At 44.7% G+C, this 22340-nt stretch overlaps 1 protein-coding gene and 1 long non-coding RNA gene across 2 annotated transcripts in view; both read left to right on the top strand.

Moving 5' to 3' along the window:
* Window positions 1-19109, top strand: part of LOC135085215 (protein phosphatase 1 regulatory subunit 37-like) — a 37204-nt gene extending 18095 nt beyond the window's left edge. Inside the window, exons 2-5 of the mRNA XM_063979971.1 lie at window positions 14379-14476; window positions 14991-15158; window positions 17503-17616; window positions 18945-19109. Of these exons, the coding sequence (XP_063836041.1) occupies window positions 14379-14476; window positions 14991-15158; window positions 17503-17616; window positions 18945-19109 (545 nt within the window). The remainder of the gene's footprint in view (window positions 1-14378; window positions 14477-14990; window positions 15159-17502; window positions 17617-18944) is intronic.
* Window positions 19110-20107: 998 nt separating this feature from the next.
* LOC135085328 (uncharacterized) lies at window positions 20108-21873 on the top strand. Its single transcript, XR_010260074.1, has 3 exons — window positions 20108-20178; window positions 20826-20971; window positions 21776-21873. It is a non-coding gene; the product is annotated as an uncharacterized LOC135085328 (long non-coding RNA).
* The last annotated feature ends 467 nt before the right edge of the window (window positions 21874-22340 follow it).

Genomic DNA, 22340 nt, shown 5'->3' with positions numbered 1-22340 from the left:
GTGCCTTATGGATAATACGGCACTGATGGTTACACGACTAGTAGATGGTGAAAAAGCAAAAACAATATGTACTTGGCATTATAAAAAACTGTGTGTGTACATTATAAAAACTGCGCTGGACGCAGGCCGCTACCAATCGATCAACATGGAAAGCTTTGGGGGAGGCCTATGTTCAGCAGTGGACGTCCTGTGGCTGAAATGATGATGATGATGATGATGATTATAAAAAACTGAGTGGGTGCCATTTTGGTTCAATAAATCCTGTCAAATATCTGTGAATAGATAACCCACGCTGAACTGTCCCACCAAACGCAATGACAGGGGGGCGCTACCATCGTTCAACTATATGGTTTCCAACATGGCAAAAATCGGAACCAGCGATCCGGTATTGACGGTGGCGCCCCGCTGTCAATGTCATTGATAGGACAGTTCAGTATTTTGGAACTATAACACTGTTGAATCAAATAGTCATTTTTTCTTTCTTATTTCTTAATTAGGCTTTTATAATTACGCTTTTATACGTACCAGTATTATTTTAAGTTTTTCTATTGGTTCCTGGTTTGGACTTCGTGCACCCACCTTAGTAGATTTTGATAATAACTATTGCTAAATGTGATGCGATTGCATAAGCCTTACCTACCATATCTGCTTCTATTGTGAATTAAACACACATATTGTACTCTAACAAATCATCGGAGTTATTAAAAGTACTAACGTCAATTCATAGTAATTATACAGCGTCTGATGCTGATCTAATCTGATGACGGCTCGTCAAGCTGAACAGTGGCATCTTAATGTCGTTGTGATAGATTCTATTTTGCAACGAAAATGTAAAGTTAGATATGCTTTTGATGACGGTTTGATTTCCTTAACTGAAAAGCGTGGATGTGAAGCTATAGTCATATACCCCGCAGACTAAAGACTTAGTCGGCTTACGGGACTATTCCCACCTCTCGTTCCCAACGCTGCAACTCCTGTGTAGCCAGGATCTACAGCTTGACCGCCAATAAAAAGCCAAACAGTGAAGGTCAAGTTAGTTTTAGTCGGTTTCTAATTTGTATGAGGGATCTGCCGATAACAAATCGGTGTAATATTATGCACACTTACATACACTGATTAACAACCCGACCAAACTATCGGCCGACTAAAAGTTTGTAATCTGCGGGATGTTTAGTGCCCGTTTTCACCATCAATCCCTAATTTATAAGTGACCCCTATGGAAAAGAGATATGTGTTACCATAGGGGTCACTTATAAATTAGGGATTGATGGTGAAAACGGGCATAAGACCTTTTCTTGCTGTCGTAAAGGACAAACATGGGAGCATCAGGTCTCCCGAGCTGACTCGCCTGGTCAGTGTGGCGAGTGTAGGCTAAATTCTCCCTTTGTGTTTTCTTTAGTGAATTTTCTTTAGAGAGAAGGTCGTACTCCTGCAGTGGAGATTGAATGTCCCGATGATGATGATTTTGTTCCAAATTCCCAATGTCTCAAACTATTCCTATTCCTTCCATCTAAATCTGTTTATGCGTGAAAAGATAACAAACTCAGAATTACAGACGGAGTTACTTTTCCATTTACAATATCAGAATACCTACATTAAAATTGACCTTGGAGTAGTAAGGTATAAAACCACCTTCTTTACGATTTCCATTGATACATAACTAACCTTAACTGACGTAGCTAAGAACTAAATATCTGCACGCGAACTGAAATAGCAACTGTTAAAAATAACTCGCTTAGTAATGCCATTATTCACAAAATGTCATATGACGTTTTCCGACTGAAGTGGACAATCTTGGAATAGCCGTGAAAATTGTTCATACATGTGGGCAGGCCTCACTAAGTGGACCGATGATTTGGTGAAGGTCGCGGAAGCACCTAGATGCTGGACCGCTCGTTGTGGAAATTCTTGGGGGAGGCTTTTGTCCAGCAGTGGTTGACATTTGGCTGAAACGAACGAACGATACATGATACACAGGTGTATTTATTTATTTTAATACGTACATACAGATTAAAACAAAAACATATCTTGGATCAAAGGCACATAATAATGAATGGCTTATGATTATTATGACTACGACTAAGAACCAAACTTAATAATAATTTAACTGATTTCAAAGTGTGAATTCGGTGCCTCAGGATTGACAGCTTGACCGACAATAAACCCAACTAGAAGGTACATTAGTCTCCATTTTCCATTTGCAAAGCGGATGACAGGTGACAAACAACGGCATAAGAAACTAATGATAGATTGCCCGGTGCTTTGTCCTGCTGGAAGCTCTTCTGGAAGGACTGGTTTTTTGTTCTAAACGTCCTGCCAGAAGATCGTCGCAAGTCCTGCCCGCAGTACGCAATTTGTACGTGTTTGCTTGCTGGTCCTTCCAGCAGTACGGTGACCTTCAAATTTGAACTCATCCTCACCAGAAGTAGTAAACACTTGGTTAGTGTTTATTAAATAAAAAGTCATGTCGTAGAATCATTTCGTTAAATCAGTCTTTTACTTTTTTTTATATATTATAAACTTGTTTATCTTCTTTTAACTTAACTAATAGGAGCTATAATAAGGAACTTTAAATTAATTACTTTAGTACGTCACTTTGTATTAGAAATTACACCTATCACTTACAAATACACTACAAATTAAAAACAAAAACAAGAAATAAATTATAAATGTTTGATTAGGCTGGAATACTTCACATTCATTATAATATTATCGCCAAAATGTTGCCGACTCCAGGCCCGGCGCGTCAAAATGTGTCGCGCGAGCGCGAACGCGCTGCCCCCGTGTATACTCGTGCGCCATCGGGCTTCGACTAATGGTTAGTCGCGTTTTTCGATCTTGGGCACTATTAGGTGAAAGAGAAAGAAACACTCTATTTTTTCGTGTAAATTTGAACTTTGTACAATGTATACTTACGAAACTGTGATCTTTTAATTTTGCGTCCTACCGGAAGTACTTTAAGTCCTGCTTGCAGGACTCCGGGCAATCTATCACTAAAGATGTAAAATGAAAAATTTAGCTTAATTGTTCCCTTTTTACGAAAACAGTCGCAAAAATAGAATTAGCACGTTAGTCAGACTCGTCGTGTCACTGTCAACGCGTCACACTGTCACACAATGGCCAGTAAATCTGGTGAAATAACATCATGGTAATAATTACTTAGTTGAGTCACTTCAAGATAATGTCATATAGGTGTAAACTGCAAGGAAATGTGGCCATATATGGGCATAGCCTCTGAAGTTATGTCATCAAGATATTGTTGTCTTGTTTTGTCTCATCATCATCATTTCAGCCACAGGACGTCCACTGCTGAACATAGGCCTCCCCCAATGACTTCCACATCGCACGGTTGGTAGCGGCCTGCATCTAGTGCCTTCCTGCTACCTTTATCAGCTCGTCGGTCCACCTTGTGGGTGGACGTCTCACGCTGCGTTTTCCGATACGCGGCCTCCATTCCAGAACCTTGCTGCCCCATCGGCCGTCAGTTCTGCGTACTATGTGTCCTGCCCTCTGCCCTTTTTTTGTCTGAAGCTAAGAAATTTGTCCGTTTACACAAAAGACTGGTCTCAAGTTTTGAAATTAATTAGCAATGCGAATTTGGAAAAAAAATCTTCAATGTCCATACTCCATATTGTCCCTGTTACACCTCCTATCTTAACTCCAATCCAACTGCCGAAACACAACAATGCCGTTAACATTGTTGTTATAGCGACTTAGTGGTAGTTAACCGTCGCCATTAGGACTTATAATAGGACCAACAAAATTATTTTATTATCGTTCGTTTTAGCCAAATGACGTCCTCTGGTAGACAAAGGCCTCCCTCAAGGATTTTCTCGAAAACCGGTCCTGGGCTGTCTGCGTCCAGGTGCTTTCCGCGAACTTTACTAGATCGTAGGTCCAACCAGTCCTCCGATCCGTAGTTGCCCTATAGGCCATCGGTTCTGCGAGCTATGTTGCTATATGGCTGATAAAGGTGTCTTGAATTTCTTCCGCCACTTCTCAGCACCAGCCCATAATATGTTGTCCTGAAGTGGTGGTAGGGCAAGCTACGATGCGATAAGCGGTTATCACGCCATTTTATCGATTTTGTCGATACATTTGGCGTCGATAAAGTATATCATGGCGCGGCTGGAAAGGGCCTACTACATCTTTTTCTCAATCGTTCACATTTCACTCACATTCTCACGTTAATAATCGAAACAATAAAACCCCAATCATTGTAAGTTCCCCCAAGTTTACGATATGCCCGCCTGGAATACTGCCAGAGTGGAACACCGCACAATAGGATTTTCCACGTTGCTCGCTAAAAATAAACGGATTTAATCATACATACGAGTATTAACACAACATTTTGTTGCGAAAAATTGCCGTGTGAATGTGGCGTTTTTGCAAGTGGTTTTCTACCTATAGGTTACTTAAACCTTTGTTTTGTCACCTATCATCCGCTTTGCACTGGAAGGAATCAAATCTTAACTTCGAACTACTCCTATGTTCTTCTGATTAATTTTGATGCGGGTCCACTGATAGTTTAACTTTCCCCCTGGACAAATTTGGACCTTCACTGGTTGGGTTATTGGCGGTCAAGCTGTAGATCCTGGCTACACAGGAGTTGGAGCGGTGGGAAAGAGAGGTGGGAATTCAAAAGACTGTGGATCCTGGCTAGATAGAAACACAGGAGATACAGTGGTGAGAAGGTGGAATTGGTCTAGTTCTTCCCTAGGTGATTAATCTAAAAATCTAGGAATTAACGAGCACGTGATTAGCGAAGACTAATTACAATACAATTAGTTTTACATTGTTGCCAAATTCTTACTAGCAGGCGCGTGGGCAGTTGAGGTTAATAATCCATTGATCACTTTTACTACTAGCCATATATCTTTCTCAAAGGTAAAAAAAATATGTTGTACTCTATGGTTGTATTTAATGGCAATTGACAGTCCACTCTTGGACGAAAACTTCCCCCCAAAGACTACAATGCCTCCGACTCTGTACTCTGTAAGACAAGAGCGCAAGAATGCACATCAAATAACTTCGCACGTAATAAATATTTCTTTCTTTCACATCAATTTATTTTCATCAATTTACATTACTTTTACACCCTAGAATGCATTAACACTTTCAGAATTATTGTTGTCAAACCTCTGCTTAGTCAAATATAAAAAAGTAAAGTTATGAACCACGATTTTCACCTGTCTCTCTCAAATCTCCATAGTTCCCCGTACATCATCACTTTCTGAAAGATTTAATTAATCACAAACGTAGGCTTACATGAGAAAAAGCTTTTCCAATCAGAAACGTAGGCTTAGTCAAGAAAAAATGCTATACCACTATCGTCTCTCACCACATGGTTAACATCAAACAAAAAACGTACCACAAATAATTTCTGCCAGGCAAATGTCATGGAAAAAGCCGTAAGCTATATTTAAAATACTCCAACACCTTGTCCTTCAAATGAATTTTTTCACATCTATCGCCAACGTTGGGCCAACGTTTGCATGTCAAATTCAATGTCGTTGACCTTTTTTTTCAGTGGACACCCCATTTCCTACTAGCTAGTATCGTCTGACCAGCTAGTGTTGGAGAACTGTCGATGTAAAGAATATCGACGCTATTCATAACTGCATCACGCGATAGTTTTTTGGAATATATGGTGCAGTGTTAAGCTTGTGCTGTTATCCCTGAACATCCCTTATCGCTTTTCCCTAAGATTCTGGAGAGAGAGTATTCCCTAACTCAGTGTCGCCTTTGTAGTATGGTTTCTGTAGACAGTTCTAAAGTAGTAGCATAGTTGAATATCGAAGTTGATTGTAAGACGATCATTGTGATCACAAAACTGGCTATTGACACACATTCTCACCTAGAGTGTTGCTAGAGCGATTTAAAATGAAGCGAGCTTAACCAGTGCCAAATCCAATTCACTCGTGGTCGTGGCTATTCTTCTTCGCTTCTTCTATCACATCTGGTCTAAACACTTAACATTGACCTAAACAGTGCTTCATAGAGCTCTTACACACGAGCAGCACATTGACGACAGCAAAAGCGACCGCAGTCGCCGTCACTTATCGGCAGCTAGCCGTCGACGTGCCCGCAGCAAGCTGTCGACACGTCAACGACAGACGTCGACGTGTCGACAGCTTGCTGCGACGACCGTGTCGGCGTACGTCTTTGTACAAGAGCCAGTTGAAAATAGATTTCATTTCATTGAAGAAACACTGTTGTTGCTTTTACTCCGTCGTCGTCGACGAACGAGATAGAACCGGTCATTGTGGGTTGAAGAAATGTTATTGAATAGAGAACGAGACGGCCCGCCCCGGGTGCCAAGCATCAGGGGGTGACACAAGTCGCGCAGATTAGTACTCACTGGCGCATCTGCATGGCAAGTCTGCGGTCTATGTCATGAGACTTGGGGTGCGATTGTCTTTCAATCTTCGAATCGGCAGGTAAACCCAAAATCCTGGGGGGTACCAGGGGGTGCCTTAGGACTTATGATCGCCCCGGGTGCCAACCCATGCTACGCCGCCACTGGAAAAAATATCGACTATCGATAATAACATTGTCCAGTCACTACTTGGCAGCCGTCCAGTGATGACCAGTTATAAATTAGATCCAGTAATTCGGTTCTTCGCTCATTGTTAACAATTGAGAAGTAGGTGAGCTGGTCTGTGGTGATGTTTAAGCTGAAAATCTGTTTTATGACCTACATTAATTGCACATCTTGATTCGCGGTAATTATGACAACATACAAAATTGTATCGGTGTGAAGCTGAACTCGAGGCGGTCAGTATTCTTTGTATGAAACTCCATACTGCAACGCACAATTATCCGCACCGTAACGTAAACGCCTCGCCTCGCGGTTGACAGCGCGCGAAACTCGATAAGGTGTTGATCCGTTTCCGAGTTGTTAAGTCTGCTAAGACCTTTAAACGATAATGTTAGTTTGATGATGACTAAAATCTTCGCGGATCTTCCAGCGCCATACAATCTTTTGTCTCCACTAGACAAAAGTGACGTGACAGATTCAATTTCGCAATCATCATGTCAACGAAATTGACCAATTTGTCATTTTGTCTAGGGCTTCCTGTGGTCATTCGTTCGAAATCGACTAAATGAGTTGTTGATAACTGTCACAAACCTAGCGAGTAATATCATAGCCTGCCTAGTAACATAATATCTTCACCTACAATCATCTTTTTTTCCCACTATAATGTCATATTATCAATATCACCATGTAATAAAAAAACTCATTTGGCCTACATCGGAGAAGCTCTTGCTTGGCCTGTATCTCACCTGATGATGATCATGGCGAAGGTGGAAGCGAGCTTCACCCGGAATCCTCAATCCCAGAGGAACTGCCTATCTTACCTTATCATGATCATTTCAGTTCAGCCACAGGACGTCCACTGCTGAATATGGGCCTCCCCCAATGATTTCCATAATGACCGGTTAGTAGCGGCCTGCATCCAGTGCCTTCCTGCTACTTTTATAAGGTCGTCGGCCCACCTTCTGGGTGAAAGTCCTACGCTGCGCTTTCCAGTACATGGCTTCCACTCCAGAAACTTGCTGCCCCATCGGCCGTCAGTTCTGCGTACTATGTGCCCTGCCCATTGCCACTTCGTCTTGCTAATCGGGCTTGAAACGGGCTACTATGCCGAGAGGTCCTGAGTTCGATTCCCAGCCGCACAGAAATTGAAATGATGAATTAAGTCTGGGTGTTACTATAATATGTAGTATTTAAAAAAGAATATAAGTAGTGTATCCGTTAAGCTATCACCCATAACATAAGCATATTAGTTGCTTACTTTGGGTGCTTTGGGGCTAGCTGGCGCTGTGTGAAATTGTCCAAAGAATTTAAGGTCAGTCTTACCAAGTCTGCCCCATAAATGATGGCCGATTCGCAATTTTTTTTTATTCAAGACGGCCGCAATCTCACCTGGTGTGAGATGCAGTCTAGGATGGTACATTATCTGCCCTGTAAGTGCCTATTCACTCTTGCCTTGAAAACGCCCGGATTATAGTGTTCGGGAAATACAGCAGCAGGCAGCGAATTCCAGTCCCTAGCTGTTCAATTCATATGCCACCCAAACCTCACGATTCATCCACGTGCCGGCCATTTATCGAATGAGCCACCCACCGGAGACCAACTGCTTGTTTACCAACAAACTATTACCACAATATCTGACATCCGCTATATTTCTAAGCTAGCTCCATTAGGACATAATAGAAGTGGACTAGTAAGTCCGTTCGTTCTTTTTTATTGCGACCACGAGTATCCTCGTCATCATTTCAGCCACAGGACGTCCACTGCTGACCATAGTATTCCCCCAATGAATTCCATATTGACCGGTTGGTGCAGCCTGCATCCATCGCCTTCCTGCTACCTACACACCCCACAAAAAGTATGCAAGCCTATAGCATGGTGGACTGATGACCTAGTAAAGCCTGGATGCGGGCAGCACAGGACCGATTGTGGTAATATTTTGAGGAAGCCTTTGTCCAGCAGTGGACGCATTTTGATTGAGAAGAAGTGTACAGGAAGATCAGGAGTTTTAGTGTTCTGTGCACTCGGTTATATTTCTCCGAATTCTTGCAATTCAAACCCTGAAGACAAATAAATGTTTGATATCCTATACCCTCAATTTACCAGATGATTTGACTTGAGTACACTCCCCACGCTAGCCAGACGGGTTTGGCAGGCCTGATTTTCGCCTTTGTCCCTTAGTCGCCTCTTACGACATCCACGGGAAGGGTGAAGCTCAAAAAGTATGTCAATTGACTGATTTGGTATGTTAGTTACCTACTCTAACACAGTAAGGTGGCTGTGCATGAGTGCAACAAGCGAGATCACGACTTTATAATCAAGCTGCTAAAGGCGTAGTTCGTTTGACTATACTACAAACATTTCTGAACCTTCTGTCCCCAACTTCCATTGTTCATGTCCATTATTACTAGCCGTAAAAAGTGTAGCCTTGAACTGGAGTCAAGGTCGCCTCACCGCTGTTGGTAGCCGTAACGTAATACATAAGCACGCGCGCGTTTGTATACTACTGGAGTTGTGGGAAGAAGAATGTATAATGAAAGCTAAGGCATCCTGCATTACAACATTACTGTATCCCGCAAAACTGGACTTATATGTTCATACGGCAATGTCCCGTTTTTTTGCAGATAAGGTTTTTTTTTTTTGCAATTACGAGAGCTTGTAAAAACGGACAAAAACCAAACGCACTGGAGAACCAAAGTGACTGACATAGCCTGCAGAATCGCTAAACAGTGACAGTGGGCGGAGCACATAGCTAAAGCCCGGTCCGTGAGCACGTAGAATTTTTTCCAATAACACCTAGCTACCCATCATTATCGCTCGCGAGTAATTATATTGCTGTCGCGACTGTGCGACTGGCACCCGCAGTGAGTGTGCGAGCGCGATAGCAACATAATTACGCGCGGGCGATAAAGATGGGTAGCTAGGGGTCATTGGACAAAATTCTACGTGCTCACGGACCAGACTATAGTAGAGCTGATGGCCGCTGGGGCAGAAAGCAAAAAGTTCTCGAGTGGCGACCACGAGCCGGAATACGTAGTGTGGGCAGGCCTCCCACTAGGTGGACAAACGATCTGGTGAAGGTCGCGGGAGGTGCCTGGATGCGGGCGGCGCATGACCGATCTTTGTTGAAATCCTTGGGGGAGGCCTTCCCCCTGGGACTACTCAACAACCTTCACTGGTTGCATTTCGGCCAAAGTGCCACACAAGAAAGTATTGGTCGATGCGATGGATCTTCGTTTAATATTTCCGACACAATGTATTGTTTTTTTAATGGAATAAACTTATGAACTTATAAATAAAGTTCAAAATGAGATGTCAAAGATTCTGCAACAACCATTATTAGATCGTGTAAATGCTTCAGCATAACAATAAGTCGATCAGATTGCAGAGTCAGTTCGTTTAGTCGAGCGCGGCTCCTTTGTTCACATTTGAAGCTTAATTGCTAGATAAATGGGTCAATAGGGAGATTTCAAAGTAAGGCCAGCAACGCACTTGTAACTCCCCCGGGGCTCCAAAATAGATAGGAGCAGAAGACAATACACATACAAAGTGCAACGCACACATGGACAACGCTCACGGAAACAATATCGCCAAATTCACGAGAGGTGTCGTAAACCAGTCCAAATCAGTGTGAGTGCGAATACCTCCCGCTTGAAATGCGTCTGTGTACGTATGCAAAATGAAGTTGAAACCACGAAGATTGAAGTAAAAATAAATAATAAATAAATAAATCTTTGGACAGTTTCACACAGCGCCGGATAGCCCCAAAGTAAGCAACTTAATGCTTGTTATGGGTGCTAGCTTAACGGATATACCACATACTTTTTTTTAAATACATACATAATTTACATAATAACACCCAGACCCGTCACAGAAATTAAAATTAATCATTCGCAAAATGGAACGTATTAAAACCACAATAAGATATCACAGTGTTTCTCGATGTGCCACTGAGTATTCTTGATAATTAACAGGTCAAGCCTGTTCGCGAGAGGCTTATGTATGACGTAGCCGCGTAGGCTGACGTCCATTGAGTGACGTCACGTTCGCTATGTACAGGTTGTGGGACAAACTTGGCCTTCACTGCCCAAACTTCAAGTGCCCTGGAAGGGGCCTAGATAGTACTGAAGGACTGATTATCAGGAACTTTAGATCCTGGCTACACAGGAGTTGTAGTGGGAACGAGAGGTGGGAATAGTCCCGTATGTGAAGGGTATGGAAAAGGGGACTATGACGTCACCAGTTCGCGAATTCAGTTAACAGTCTTTGGATTTAATGTAATTTCAGCTACTTACTATAAAGAAATTAAATTCAGGCAATTGAAACTGTTCATGGCTGGTATGAAGGTATTTTTTTAAGTTATTTCAATTATTGGTTCAACTAATCACTGCTCTTTAGTTATTTTTTTATCAAAAAAATTGAGAGCGTACAAAAGGCGAACTTAATCATATGGCATTCTCTTTCAGTTAACCTTTGGGCCGAGCAGAAATTAGAGCAGGCGGTGCATAATAATGTTTGCCCATGTCTACTTATCATATATGATTTAACGTTTCCAATTTAACACACACCCTGTATGAACAGCTTAAGAACAAATGTCAACAATGTGCAACCGTCCTAAGTTTGTTTACACCCACGCCACTAAGCACCCCCCACCTCCCCCCACTTATAGTTCGCGCCAATAGAACTTGAATCTAGTAAAGAAATATATTAATATTACTACGGAATAATAAAATATAATAATGTTCCATAACGTTATAAAGGTTGCACGAAGGGCTTATTCCACTATTCCCCGTTATAATAGGATTTTATTTTTAACATTATAAGCTCCAATTGGCGTTAACTGAAAATAGTTCACTAATCCCCGTTGACGGGGATTGTCAATGGGGAATAGTGGAATAAGCCGCACGAAGGCGCTGGATGCAGGCCGCCACCAACCGGCCATTGTGGAAATTATTGGGGTAGGCCTATGTTCAGCTGTGGAAATCCTATGGCTGAAATGATGATTTACGTTCCCCATTCGTGGAGGGTACTGGTCTACCGACACGTACAAAGACCCAGTGCGCATCAACTCCTTAGGCCTCTCGGGACATTTTCCTGGGCCACGATTAGGGGTCATCTTTAAAATCAGGAGGAGCTGGTGGGGCGTTTGCCCGGGCCCATTCTTTGGAGGGCCGCTCTCGGTCTCCGCTGATCAGCAGAGCCGACTGAGCAGCGGCATATAGCAAACCGTAACCTGATATGTAGTCTTAATAAGGATTTTGAACGTAATAAAAAAAAATTAGCACAAGTTGCACAAGGACCACGAAGAAAAAACCGTCGGCTTTAGTGGATAGGCCCCGCTTTTAGTAAGCAGGCGGAAAGAGTCACATAACCCACTGGCTAAAAACCCACGTGCCCATTGACCAGTATGCGGAAAGCATTTCTTGACATAAAAATATTTGACCAGCTGTGGACGTTATTTGGCTGAAACGAATGAACGAACTTACAATTTTGGCTTGCAATTAAAATTCATTTGTTAGAAAAAAATCCAGATTCTACTGGCGCAGACTTTTTATACTATTGTTTATTTTGATAGATGACTCATCCACAGTGCGCTCGGGTGTATTTTTTCTATTTTCTCATTAGTGTAGTAAGCTTTAACCCAGTTGCGGTTTTTATACAAAAAGGTTGATCTCATAGTGCAATTATTTTTAGTTTAAGAATCTTTGGTTTTATTTCATGATGTCATGTTTGTTGTGAGGACTGAGTATAGGTATTGGCCTCATGTGGCTCCTAAACATCATCATTTCAGCCACAGGACGTCCACTGCTGAACATAGGCCTCTCCCAATGATTTCCATATTCACCGGTTGGTAGCAGCCTGCATCCAGCGCCTTCCCACAAGGTGGACTGACAGCCAAGGGCCAAGAGGCCAAGAGCTTTTTCAACGTGGGTAAAAAAAACCTACACCAATACAAACACACAGATACATGTTTGTATTGTCCTGGAATCGAACCCGCGTACCAGTAGTAATCCAGTGGCTTGACGCGAAAAATTCAGTAAGGCTGACAATAGTGACTGAGTTTCTTGCGCTGGTTCTTCTCAGCACTGGCCCATTTATTGTCCCGAAGCAGTGGTAGGATTAATACTGGGACGTGTAAAAATGCTCTTTAAAAGCCTACTTGCAAAAATTGGTTCTGAGAATGCAAACCACTATCCCAACCGCCTTTTAAAACCAATCACTTAACATATCCTCTTAAACATTTTAAAGCCAACCATAAAACTCTTTTCACCCATAAAAAGAAAGCTAAGCGTTGCATTTATTATAGTGTGCGAGTAAGTATGATGTCATAGTATGACCTAGTGCTCCATTTGCGAGATGTAGTGCTGGTTTTATTGCCGTACTTTAGTAGCTTATAATCGCGGCTTTGTCTGTTTGTATTTCATAATTTCATTGAGTCACAGAAAGGCATTATTCTAAGCGTATATACCGTTCAATAACATTCTTTCTTATCACAATATAAGAATGATAAGGTTTTCTATCCATACACCCTTTTCAAGTAGACCACTATTTTCACAACAAAAAGTAGTCAATGTTCTTCAATGTTCAATCAGAAAAGTATAAGGCAGACATTGCTACCTTGTAGTATATGGGCGGTCAGAGATTTTGCGACTGGCATCGATGCAGCGGGGTTACTCTAAAAAACGTATCCGAAGTTTCGAATGTTGCCATCCCTCTCACGCAGAGATTCCAACGTGAACGACTTCGTAAACAGCGTTTCGGAGTAGCCCTACAGCACCGCGATTTTGGGTCTTTAAAATGCGTTCGGACGCGGTATCGGAATCGCGCGTTTTTGCAACTGCTGCCGCTGCGTCGAGCTTCCGAAAAGCGACTCAATCGCCGCGTGTGGCGTTTTTAACTGTGCGGCTAAATCGCCGATCGCCGATGCTAAAAGTGGCGTGGCTCTTAGCATGTACAGTCAGCGTCAAATAATCCGTGACAGCCAAAGAGGCCAAATAGTTGACAACGCATCCTTATTCCAATTGTAACAAAGACGTGTTGCGAACTTTTTGGCTACTTTGTGTGTCACGGACTATTTGACGCTGACTGTACTGTATTAGCGCCCGAAGCTGTGATGTCACTGACTGTATGATGTGACCCAGTGCTCCATTTGAGATGTTGTGCGAAGGTTTATTGCATATAGAGATATCAATACTCGGGTTTATGTTATGACTCGTAACTTACGATGTATGGTATTTAAAAGCAACTGTAGTTTTCTACCCTGAAGAAAAATAAATAAAATTATTTATAATTGAGTAGTCGGCTAATGCTAATACAGGGTTAATTTATAATTTGTATACCTCTATTTTGCAACAATATATAAATTGTAATGTGACATGCAATAAACGTTTTGAATTTCAATTTATCGACTTACCCTTGGCTCGGAACTCCGTAAAATATAATAATTATTTTTCTTTTTTTGACTGATTTTTTTCGATATCCAATAAAACTGGGAACCGGACTTCTTTATCTATATGAAGATCAAGTGAAACCGGGGCGGGCCGCTAGTTAAATTGATTTATTTTGACGGATGATATCGCAGTTCCCGCGTTATAATATGTTTTTCCAAAGTGGTAGTAGAGCTAACTATTTTGGGACAGGGTGTCCTCAAAATCATATAACTCGAAAACTATCAAAAGTCAGTGATTCGGGTAGCCCTAGTGATGCTCTACCTCTGAGCTTCATCATGACACAATATTTTGGGACACCCTGTATAAGTGCCCTGAAAAGAGCTTACATACTAATTAAGAATTTGAATTTGAAAATATTTTTATTTACGTGTGCTATTCTCTCTTTCCAGCCGCCTCAACCAGCAAGGCGCAGCTGGCTGCGGAATACCTGGAGTCGTGCCGGCGGCATGGCACGCCAGCCATCGATTCAGTGCTGCAGCAGATACGGGTAAGTTTACAGCTGGACACAAAGACCAACAATACCACAATAGAAAACCAGTGTGCTTACCATGAGTTTACGTTAGGTGTGCTCGCTAGCGACTGCGTAAAAAAATGACATTAAACGTGGGTAAAAAAAAATCCTGGAATCGAACCCGCGTACCTCTGGCATAGTAATCCAGTGTCGTGACGCGACTAATCCAGTAAGGCTGACAATAGTGACTAACTGTCTTGCGCTGCTTCGTCTCAGCACTGGCCCATTTATTGTCCCGAATCAGTGGTAGGGTTAGTACTGGGACGTAAAAAAATGACATTAAATGTATGACAGATACAGCGTCCCTAGCGGCTAGTTTCTAGAACTAAAATCTTCATTAATGGTCATTATTTTGCTAACCCAATTAACTGATATCAACCAGCGTAGAGAGTGAGTGTAACCCAAATCGTCCATTTGCCCCTGGTAAATTAGATAAGCTAGCCTCCTGCAGTGTTGACTAAATGCCCTGATGATGAACCATTCTTTCCAGGAACTGCCCGAGACGGCGATCGGTGGAGCGACGCGTGCGCCTCGCCTCACGCTGTCCGAATGTGTTCTCCAAGGCTCGGCGCCGGCGGACGCGTTGGAGGCTGTGCTACGGAGGGTGCAGTTCCGGCGGCTGGAGATACACCAGGCCGTGATAGATGATGAAGGCGCGGTGAGTCACGAGAGTTCTCTTTACAACCTGAGTCTTGCTACTGAAAGCAGCCAGAGAAAAAGTCGTCTAGATAGACCACGAGATAAGGATCAATAGGGTCCGGTGAGTAGATGGTTTGATGTTGTAGCCATGGAATGGAGAGGCAGTAAGATAAGATGCCTGTTGAAGACTAAGTCGTTCAGCTAGACAGGCCATGTGACGATCATCAGAAGGAAGCAGAGTAGGTGTCTTTGTGTCGCAGTCAAAAACTCAGCACTTGGTAGAAGACTGTGATAGGTACTGCGATGATAGATCAATAGGGAGCAGTGTGAAGATTTCTTCTTGTCGCAGACAAAGAATGAAGGAGCAGTGAGTAGATAGCTTGTAGCTGATAGGGAGATAGTAGATAGACCGTGTAATGATCGATCATGAGAGAGTAGTGGCTTTGGCTACATATAGCAGCCTTGTGTCGCCTCTGGGGCTTGTGCAGCTAAAGACTTGACAATAGAAGACCATGCGATTGGTACTTGGTGCTAAAGAAACAGTAAGTCCAAAGCTTCGTATAGCAGCCTTGTGTCGTCTCTGGTGCTGCGGGCGCCTCACGCTGTCCGAATGTGTTCTCCAAGGCTCGGCGCCGGCGGACGCGTTGGAGGCTGTGCTGCGGAGGGTGCAGTTCCGGCGGCTGGAGATACACCAGGCCGTGATCGATGATGAAGGCGCGGTGAGTCACGAGAGTTCTCTTTACAACCTGAGTCTTGCTACTGAAAGCAGCCAGAGAAAAAGTCGTCTAGATAGACCACGAGATAAGGATCAATAGGGTCCGGTGAGTAGATGGTTTGATGTTGTAGCCATGGAATGGAGAGGCAGTAAGATAAGATGCCTGTTGAAGACTAAGTCGTTCAGCTAGACAGGCCATGACTGTGACGATCATCAGAAGGAAGCAGAGTTAGGTGTCTTTGTGTCGCAGACAAAAACTCAGCACTTGGTAGAAGACTGTGATAGGTACTGCGATGATAGATCAATAGGGAGCAGTGTGAAGATTTCTTCTTGTCGCAGCCAAAGAATGAAGGAGCAGTGAGTAGATGGCTTGTGGCTGATAGGGAGATAGTAGATAGACCGTGTGATGATCGATCATGAGAGAGTAGTGGCTTTGGCTACATATAGCAGCCTTGTGTCGCCTCTGGGGCTTGTGCAGCTAAAGACTTGACAATAGAAGACCATGCGGTTGGTACTTGGTGCTAAAGAAACAGTCTGGTGCTGGCGTCTCGTCTCACGCTGTCCGAATGTGTTCTCCAAGGCTCGGCGCCGGCGGACGCATTGGAGGCTGTGCTACGGAGGGTACAGTTACGACGGCTGGAGATACACCAGGCCGTGATAGATGATGAAGGCGCGGTGAGTTAAAAGAGTTCTAAAGTCTGGTCCGTGAGCACGTAGAATTTTGTCCAATGACCCCAAGCTACCCATCATTATCGCTCCCGCGTAATTATGTTGCTATCGCGCTCGTTTACTCATTGCAGGTGCCAGTCGCACAGTCGCGACAGCAATATAATTACGCGCGAGCGATAAGGATGGGTAGCTAGGGGTCATTGGACAAAATTCTACGTGCTCACGGACCGGGCTTTAGAAGCAGCCATAGTCTTAACTGCTAGATACTGCGATGGTGCGGTGCGATAGTTTCATGATCCAGCGAATGAATGAAAAAGTCGTCTAGATAGACCACGCGATGATCGACAAATAGCGAGCAGCTTCACGATGCAGACAAAAATGTGGAGAGGTGAGAAGATGGCTCCATATTACATTCAAAGAATATAGCTTCTTGTCCCAAGACTTAGTCGTGTAGGTACACAGACCGTTATTTCATCGATGGTCGACCCGGTGACGAACTAGTCCGATCAATAAACCGGCTCTTCAATACACCAGGGACCTTATACCCGTTTTCACCATCAATCCCTAATTTTTAAGTTACCCCTATGGTAAGGCAACACCTAACATGAATTTAGTTTTCGTAGGGGTCACTTAAAAATTAGGGATTGATTGTGAAAACGGGCACTAAACTTTAGAAATAGGGCAAAACATTAGGGCCAAAAGCAAAGAGTTTCTCGCTGTTTCTTATGGTCTGCGAAATATGCCATACGGCGTATACAATACGCCTAGGTGCCGACCACCGACTTTTAGTTGGCCGATTGTTGGGCCCGATTCTAATTTGTATGAAGAATCGTCCGATACCAAATCTGTGATGTGCGCACTTTCATACATCTCCATACTGATCAACAGCAAGACTCGGTGGTCTGCGCCTAGGCTAATTTCTGTTATAGTGTCCCTTCTTGGTCAAAAACCCTTCAAATTCTATATTTGTGTATTCCAGGAGGCGATATTTGACATGATCGAATACTACGAGAGCGCGATAGTGGTCAGTATCAACGGCGAGCGTCAGTTCGGCATCCGGGGGTGGCAGGCCGCTTCCAGGATGATCAAGAAGGTAATACATTCTAGACAATAACTGGCATTTAACTGCTTATTGTGATTTAGTAGTAAGACCACCAGCTTCAGACGCAGAGGTCCCGGGTTCGATTCCCAGTGGGGGTAGATTTTTCTGTTCGGTTTGGTTGGTGGCAGGGCTTGTTCTAAGTCCGCCTGGCTAGCTACCACCATCTTAATCTAAGTCTGTCGCCATAACAACAATGTTAACAGCATTGTTATGTTCCGGCAGTTAGAGGTAAGATAGCCAGTTCCTGTGTGGTTGAGGATTCCGGGTGAAGCTCGCTTCCACCTTCGGCCTCATCGTCACTTACCATCAGGTGAGATACAGGCCAAGAGCTTCCTCGTTGTGGATAAAAAAAAAATAACGTCTTGCGGTTTGGATACTTACCACCTTAACCTTAACTTCCAACTTCTATGTTCTTCTGATTAATTTCGTTGCGGGTCCAATGACAGTTTAACTGTCCCCCGGAATAAACTTGACCTTCACTGGTTGGGTTTTTGGCGGTCAAGCTGTAGATCTTGGCTACACAGGAGTTGCAGTTGTGGGAATAGTATCCCGTGAATTAACCACCACAGAGTCGATTTGTTGGCTGGTTATTGATAAGAAATCACCTGTCTCAGGTACCAGCAATTCGATCTACCCAGTAAGTTTCCTAGTAAATGTCTGGACGCTTTGGTTGATGATAATGAACTTCTTTCAAAATTTCCATCTGAAATGCTACTCTATCCAGGGAAATGTCCAATTTATTTACCTTCTTTAATTTACCAGAGACATGATAAATGATGATTTATTTGCATTTGAACATTTAGGTTGTTATACAACAAGGAGAGTTATGTTTTTGAAAGAAAGAAAGAAAAAACATTTATTTGGTACCAAAAAATTAAACAATAAGTACAATCAACTTAAAAAGCAAAATACATTGTACCAAATTGGTCTCTGCTCAGTCATCATTTTTCCATCATCATCATCATCATCTCAGCCATAGGACGTCCACTGCTGAACATAGGCCTCCCCCAATGCTTCCCATGTTGCCCGGTTGGTAGCGGCCTGCGTCCAGCGCCTTCCTGCTACCTTTATGATGTCGTCGGTCCACCTTGTGGGTGGGCGTCCCACGGCGTTTTCCGGTACGCGGCCTCCACTCCAGAACCTTGCTGCCCCATCGGCCGTCAGTTCTGCGTACTTTGTACCCTGCCCATTGCCACTTCAGCTTGCTAATCCGCTATCGATTTTAGTTTGTTTACGGATCTTCTCATTTCTAATTCGATCTCGTAAAGAAAGTTGTGTTTTTAGCCATTATGAATACTATTGTTCTATCTTTATTCCAGAGCGCAGAGCTATCCGAGCTAGAAGTGTCCGACAGCGCGTTAGAAGCGGCGCACGCGCCGGTCCTAGCGCGTGCGCTCCGTCCGCTCACGTGCCGACTTCGCGCGTTGTGTCTACAGCGGTGTTCATTGTGCGGAGAGCCGCTGCTGTGTCTAGGTAGGTCCTAGCGGCCCCCCACAGGTCTCAGCAGCCCCCCATAGGTCCTAGCGCGTGCGCTCCGTCCGCTCACGTGCCGACTTCGCGCGTTGTGTCTGCAGCGGTGTTCATTGTGCGGAGAGCCGCTGCTGTGTCTAGGTAGGTCAAACCGGCCCCCCATAGGTTCCAGCGGCCCCCCACAGGTCCCAGCGGCCCCCCATAGTTTCTAGTGGCACTGCACAGCTAGTCGCTCACGTGCCGACTTCGCGCGTTGTGTCTGCAGCGGTGCTCGCTGTGTGGAGAACCGCTGCTGTGTCTAGGTAGGTCAAACCGGCCCCCCATAGGTTCCAGCGGCCCCCCACAGGTCTCAGCGGCCCCCCATAGGTGCAAGCGCGTGCGCTTCTTCCGCTCACGTGCCGACTTCGCGCGTTATGTCTGCAGCGGTGTTCATTGTGCGGAGAGCCGCTGCTGTGTCTAGGTAGGTCTTAGCGGCCCTCCACAGGTTCCAGCGACCCCCGCAGGTGCCAGCGGCCTCTCACAGCTAGTCGCTCACGTGCCGGCTTCGCGCATTGTGTCTACAGCGGTGCTCGCTGTGCGGAGAACCGCTGCTGTGTCTAGGTAGGTCCAACCGGCCCCCCATAGGTTCCAGCGGCCCCCCACAGGTCTCAGCGGCCCCCCATAGTTTCTAGCGGCACTGCACAGCTAGTCGCTCACATGCCGACTTCGCGCGTTATGTCTGCAGCGATGTTCATTGTGCGGAGAGCCGCTGCTGTGTCTAGGTAGGTCAAACCGGCCCCCTACAGGTCCCAGCGGCCCCCCACAGGTCCCAGCGGCCCCCCATAGTTTCTAGCAGCCCCCCACATCTGTAGGCTCACGTGCCGACTACGCGCGTTATATCTTCAGCGGTGCTCGCTGTGTGGAGAACCGCTGCTGTGTCTAGGTAGGTCAAACCGGCCCCCCATAGGTTCCAGCAGCCCCCCACAGGTCCCAGCGGCCCCCCATAGTTCTCAGCGGCCCCTCACAGCTGGAAGCTCACGTGCCGACTTCGTGCGTTATGTCTGCAGCGGTGTTCATTGTGCGGAGAGCCGCTGCTGTGTCTAGGTAGGTCCTAGCGGCCCTCCACAGGTCTCAGCGGCCCCCACAGGTCTCAGCGGCCCCCACAGGTCTCAGCGGCCCCCCATAGGTGCTAGCGCGTGCGCTTCATCCGCTCACATGCCGACTACGCGCGTTATGTCTCCAGGTGTTCGCTGTGCGGAGAACCGCTGCTTTGTAGGTAGGTCCAACCGGCCCACAGCCGGCCGAAGAGAAAAAAAAAACAGAAAACAACTATCATTAACAAACCCACAACTATCAATAATATCTTCACCACTATCAATAAGGTCGCCACAACTATCATTTACACCCCCACCACTATCATTAGATTAGATGCCCATAACTATCATTCAGACACCCTCAACTATTATTCAGACCCCTACAACTAACTATTATTCAAGATCCCTGATCAGAAGTGAGAAAACCCTAACTAGGTCCTATGCGCCAAAGTTCAAAAGAAAAGGTCCATAACGTCAAGGAGTGCTTTAAAGTGTAGCACTTTGTGACGACACGTGGATCTTCAGCGCACCATAACTTCGTAATTACTTGTTTGATGGTCAAATAAAATGTATCCAATATATGTGTCCAATATTTTTCCAGTTTTTTTAAAGAAACAATCCTATTACAAGTCACTAATCAATACACTCTTGTTCCAGTGATAGCCCTCAAGTCGAACAGTTCAGTGCGAGAGTTGCGCCTCGGTGACAACCGCCTGGGACCGTCGGACGCCGCGCAAATCGCCGCGTTACTCCGGCTTAATGCCAGGATACAGCTGTTAGACCTCTCCAATAACCAGATACAGGTACAATAATGGCTCCAATATGCTTCCCTGAGGTGCCCCTAATTAGTAGAATAGGAATAGTAAAGGTCTCAATATGCTACCCTCAGGTACTCCACTTATATCGGTAAATGAAGAGTGAAGGACCCAGAATGATACCCTGAGGTGCTCCGTACTTATATCGGTAAACCAAGAAAAGCAAAGGTCTTGGTATGCTACCTTGAGGTGCACCGGACTTAGACGTATAGACCAGAAATGATAAACGTGTGCAGCTGTCCTTTGGTACTTCAGATTTTTACCGGTTTAACAATAAAGATCCGAATACGCTACCTTGAGGTGTTCCAGATTTAGTAGGAATAGTATAGGTCCCAGTATACTACCCATAATACAAGCTTTGCTTAGTTTGGGACTAAATGGCGTGATTGAATGTTCAAGGACATGTTTATTTATTTAGTCGCTGTCTAACTAACGATATGTCAAGATCGTACTATGATGCGTTAGTCATAACGCGACTAACACCCGTATTCACAAACGAAGCTTGCTTATGCGAAGTCAAATGCACAGCGTTGAATAGAACTGTGATTGATTCGTGTGTGTCACTCCGCCACTCAAGTCAATACTTGAGTATGGACTTGAGTTACATAAGTACCTATTCTATGTATTCATAGTGGTTTTTGGTGGCGCCCTGTGCATCCACGCGCACTGTGAGACCTCATAGTAATGATTGTGAATACGGGTGTTAACGTCTTCGCATAAGGTGCACAAGTTCTACTATTGGAATTGCAGGAAACACCCAAAGCACCAATGATGATGATGTATTTGTTCCAGGATACGGGTTTGGGTCACATAGCGGACGCTTTGGTCGAGCAGGGCGCCCAAACTCCACCGTCGGCCGCCGCGTCACCCGCGTCGCCGGTATCCCCTCATCGATGTCCGAGTAAGTTACATTTGTCACATCTACGGACTCCTATACACCGACGTCTGACGTTAGCGTCAAACATTCCTATTGACGCCTGAAAGCCGACGTCAACAGGGTCACCCCAGAATGGTCTAGTACCAGGATGTTAGGCTACCGATTCGAAGAGATAGTTGATAGTAGGTAAAGCCTGGTCCGTGAGCACGTAGAATCCCGTCCAATGACCCCAAGCTACCCATCCTTATCGCTCGCGCGTAATTATATTGCAGTCGCGACTGTGCGACGGGCGCCCGCAGTGAGTGTGCGAGCGCGACACCAACATAATTACGCGCGAGCGACCAGGATGGGCAGCTTGGGGTCATTGGACGGGATTCTACGTGCTCACGGACCAGGCTTTACTCACTCATAAGCTACGATACTTGTCAAGGGCCAGGCTCCCCCCTGAAAAATAGCCCTAGTTACGCCAATGGTGACGTG

The sequence above is a fragment of the Ostrinia nubilalis genome, chromosome 28 (assembly GCF_963855985.1).
Source record: "Ostrinia nubilalis chromosome 28, ilOstNubi1.1, whole genome shotgun sequence".
NCBI classification, from domain to species: Eukaryota; Metazoa; Arthropoda; class Insecta; order Lepidoptera; family Crambidae; genus Ostrinia; species Ostrinia nubilalis.
The sequence above is the reverse complement of the archived record's forward strand: the minus strand, read 5'-3'. Positions and strand labels throughout refer to the sequence as shown.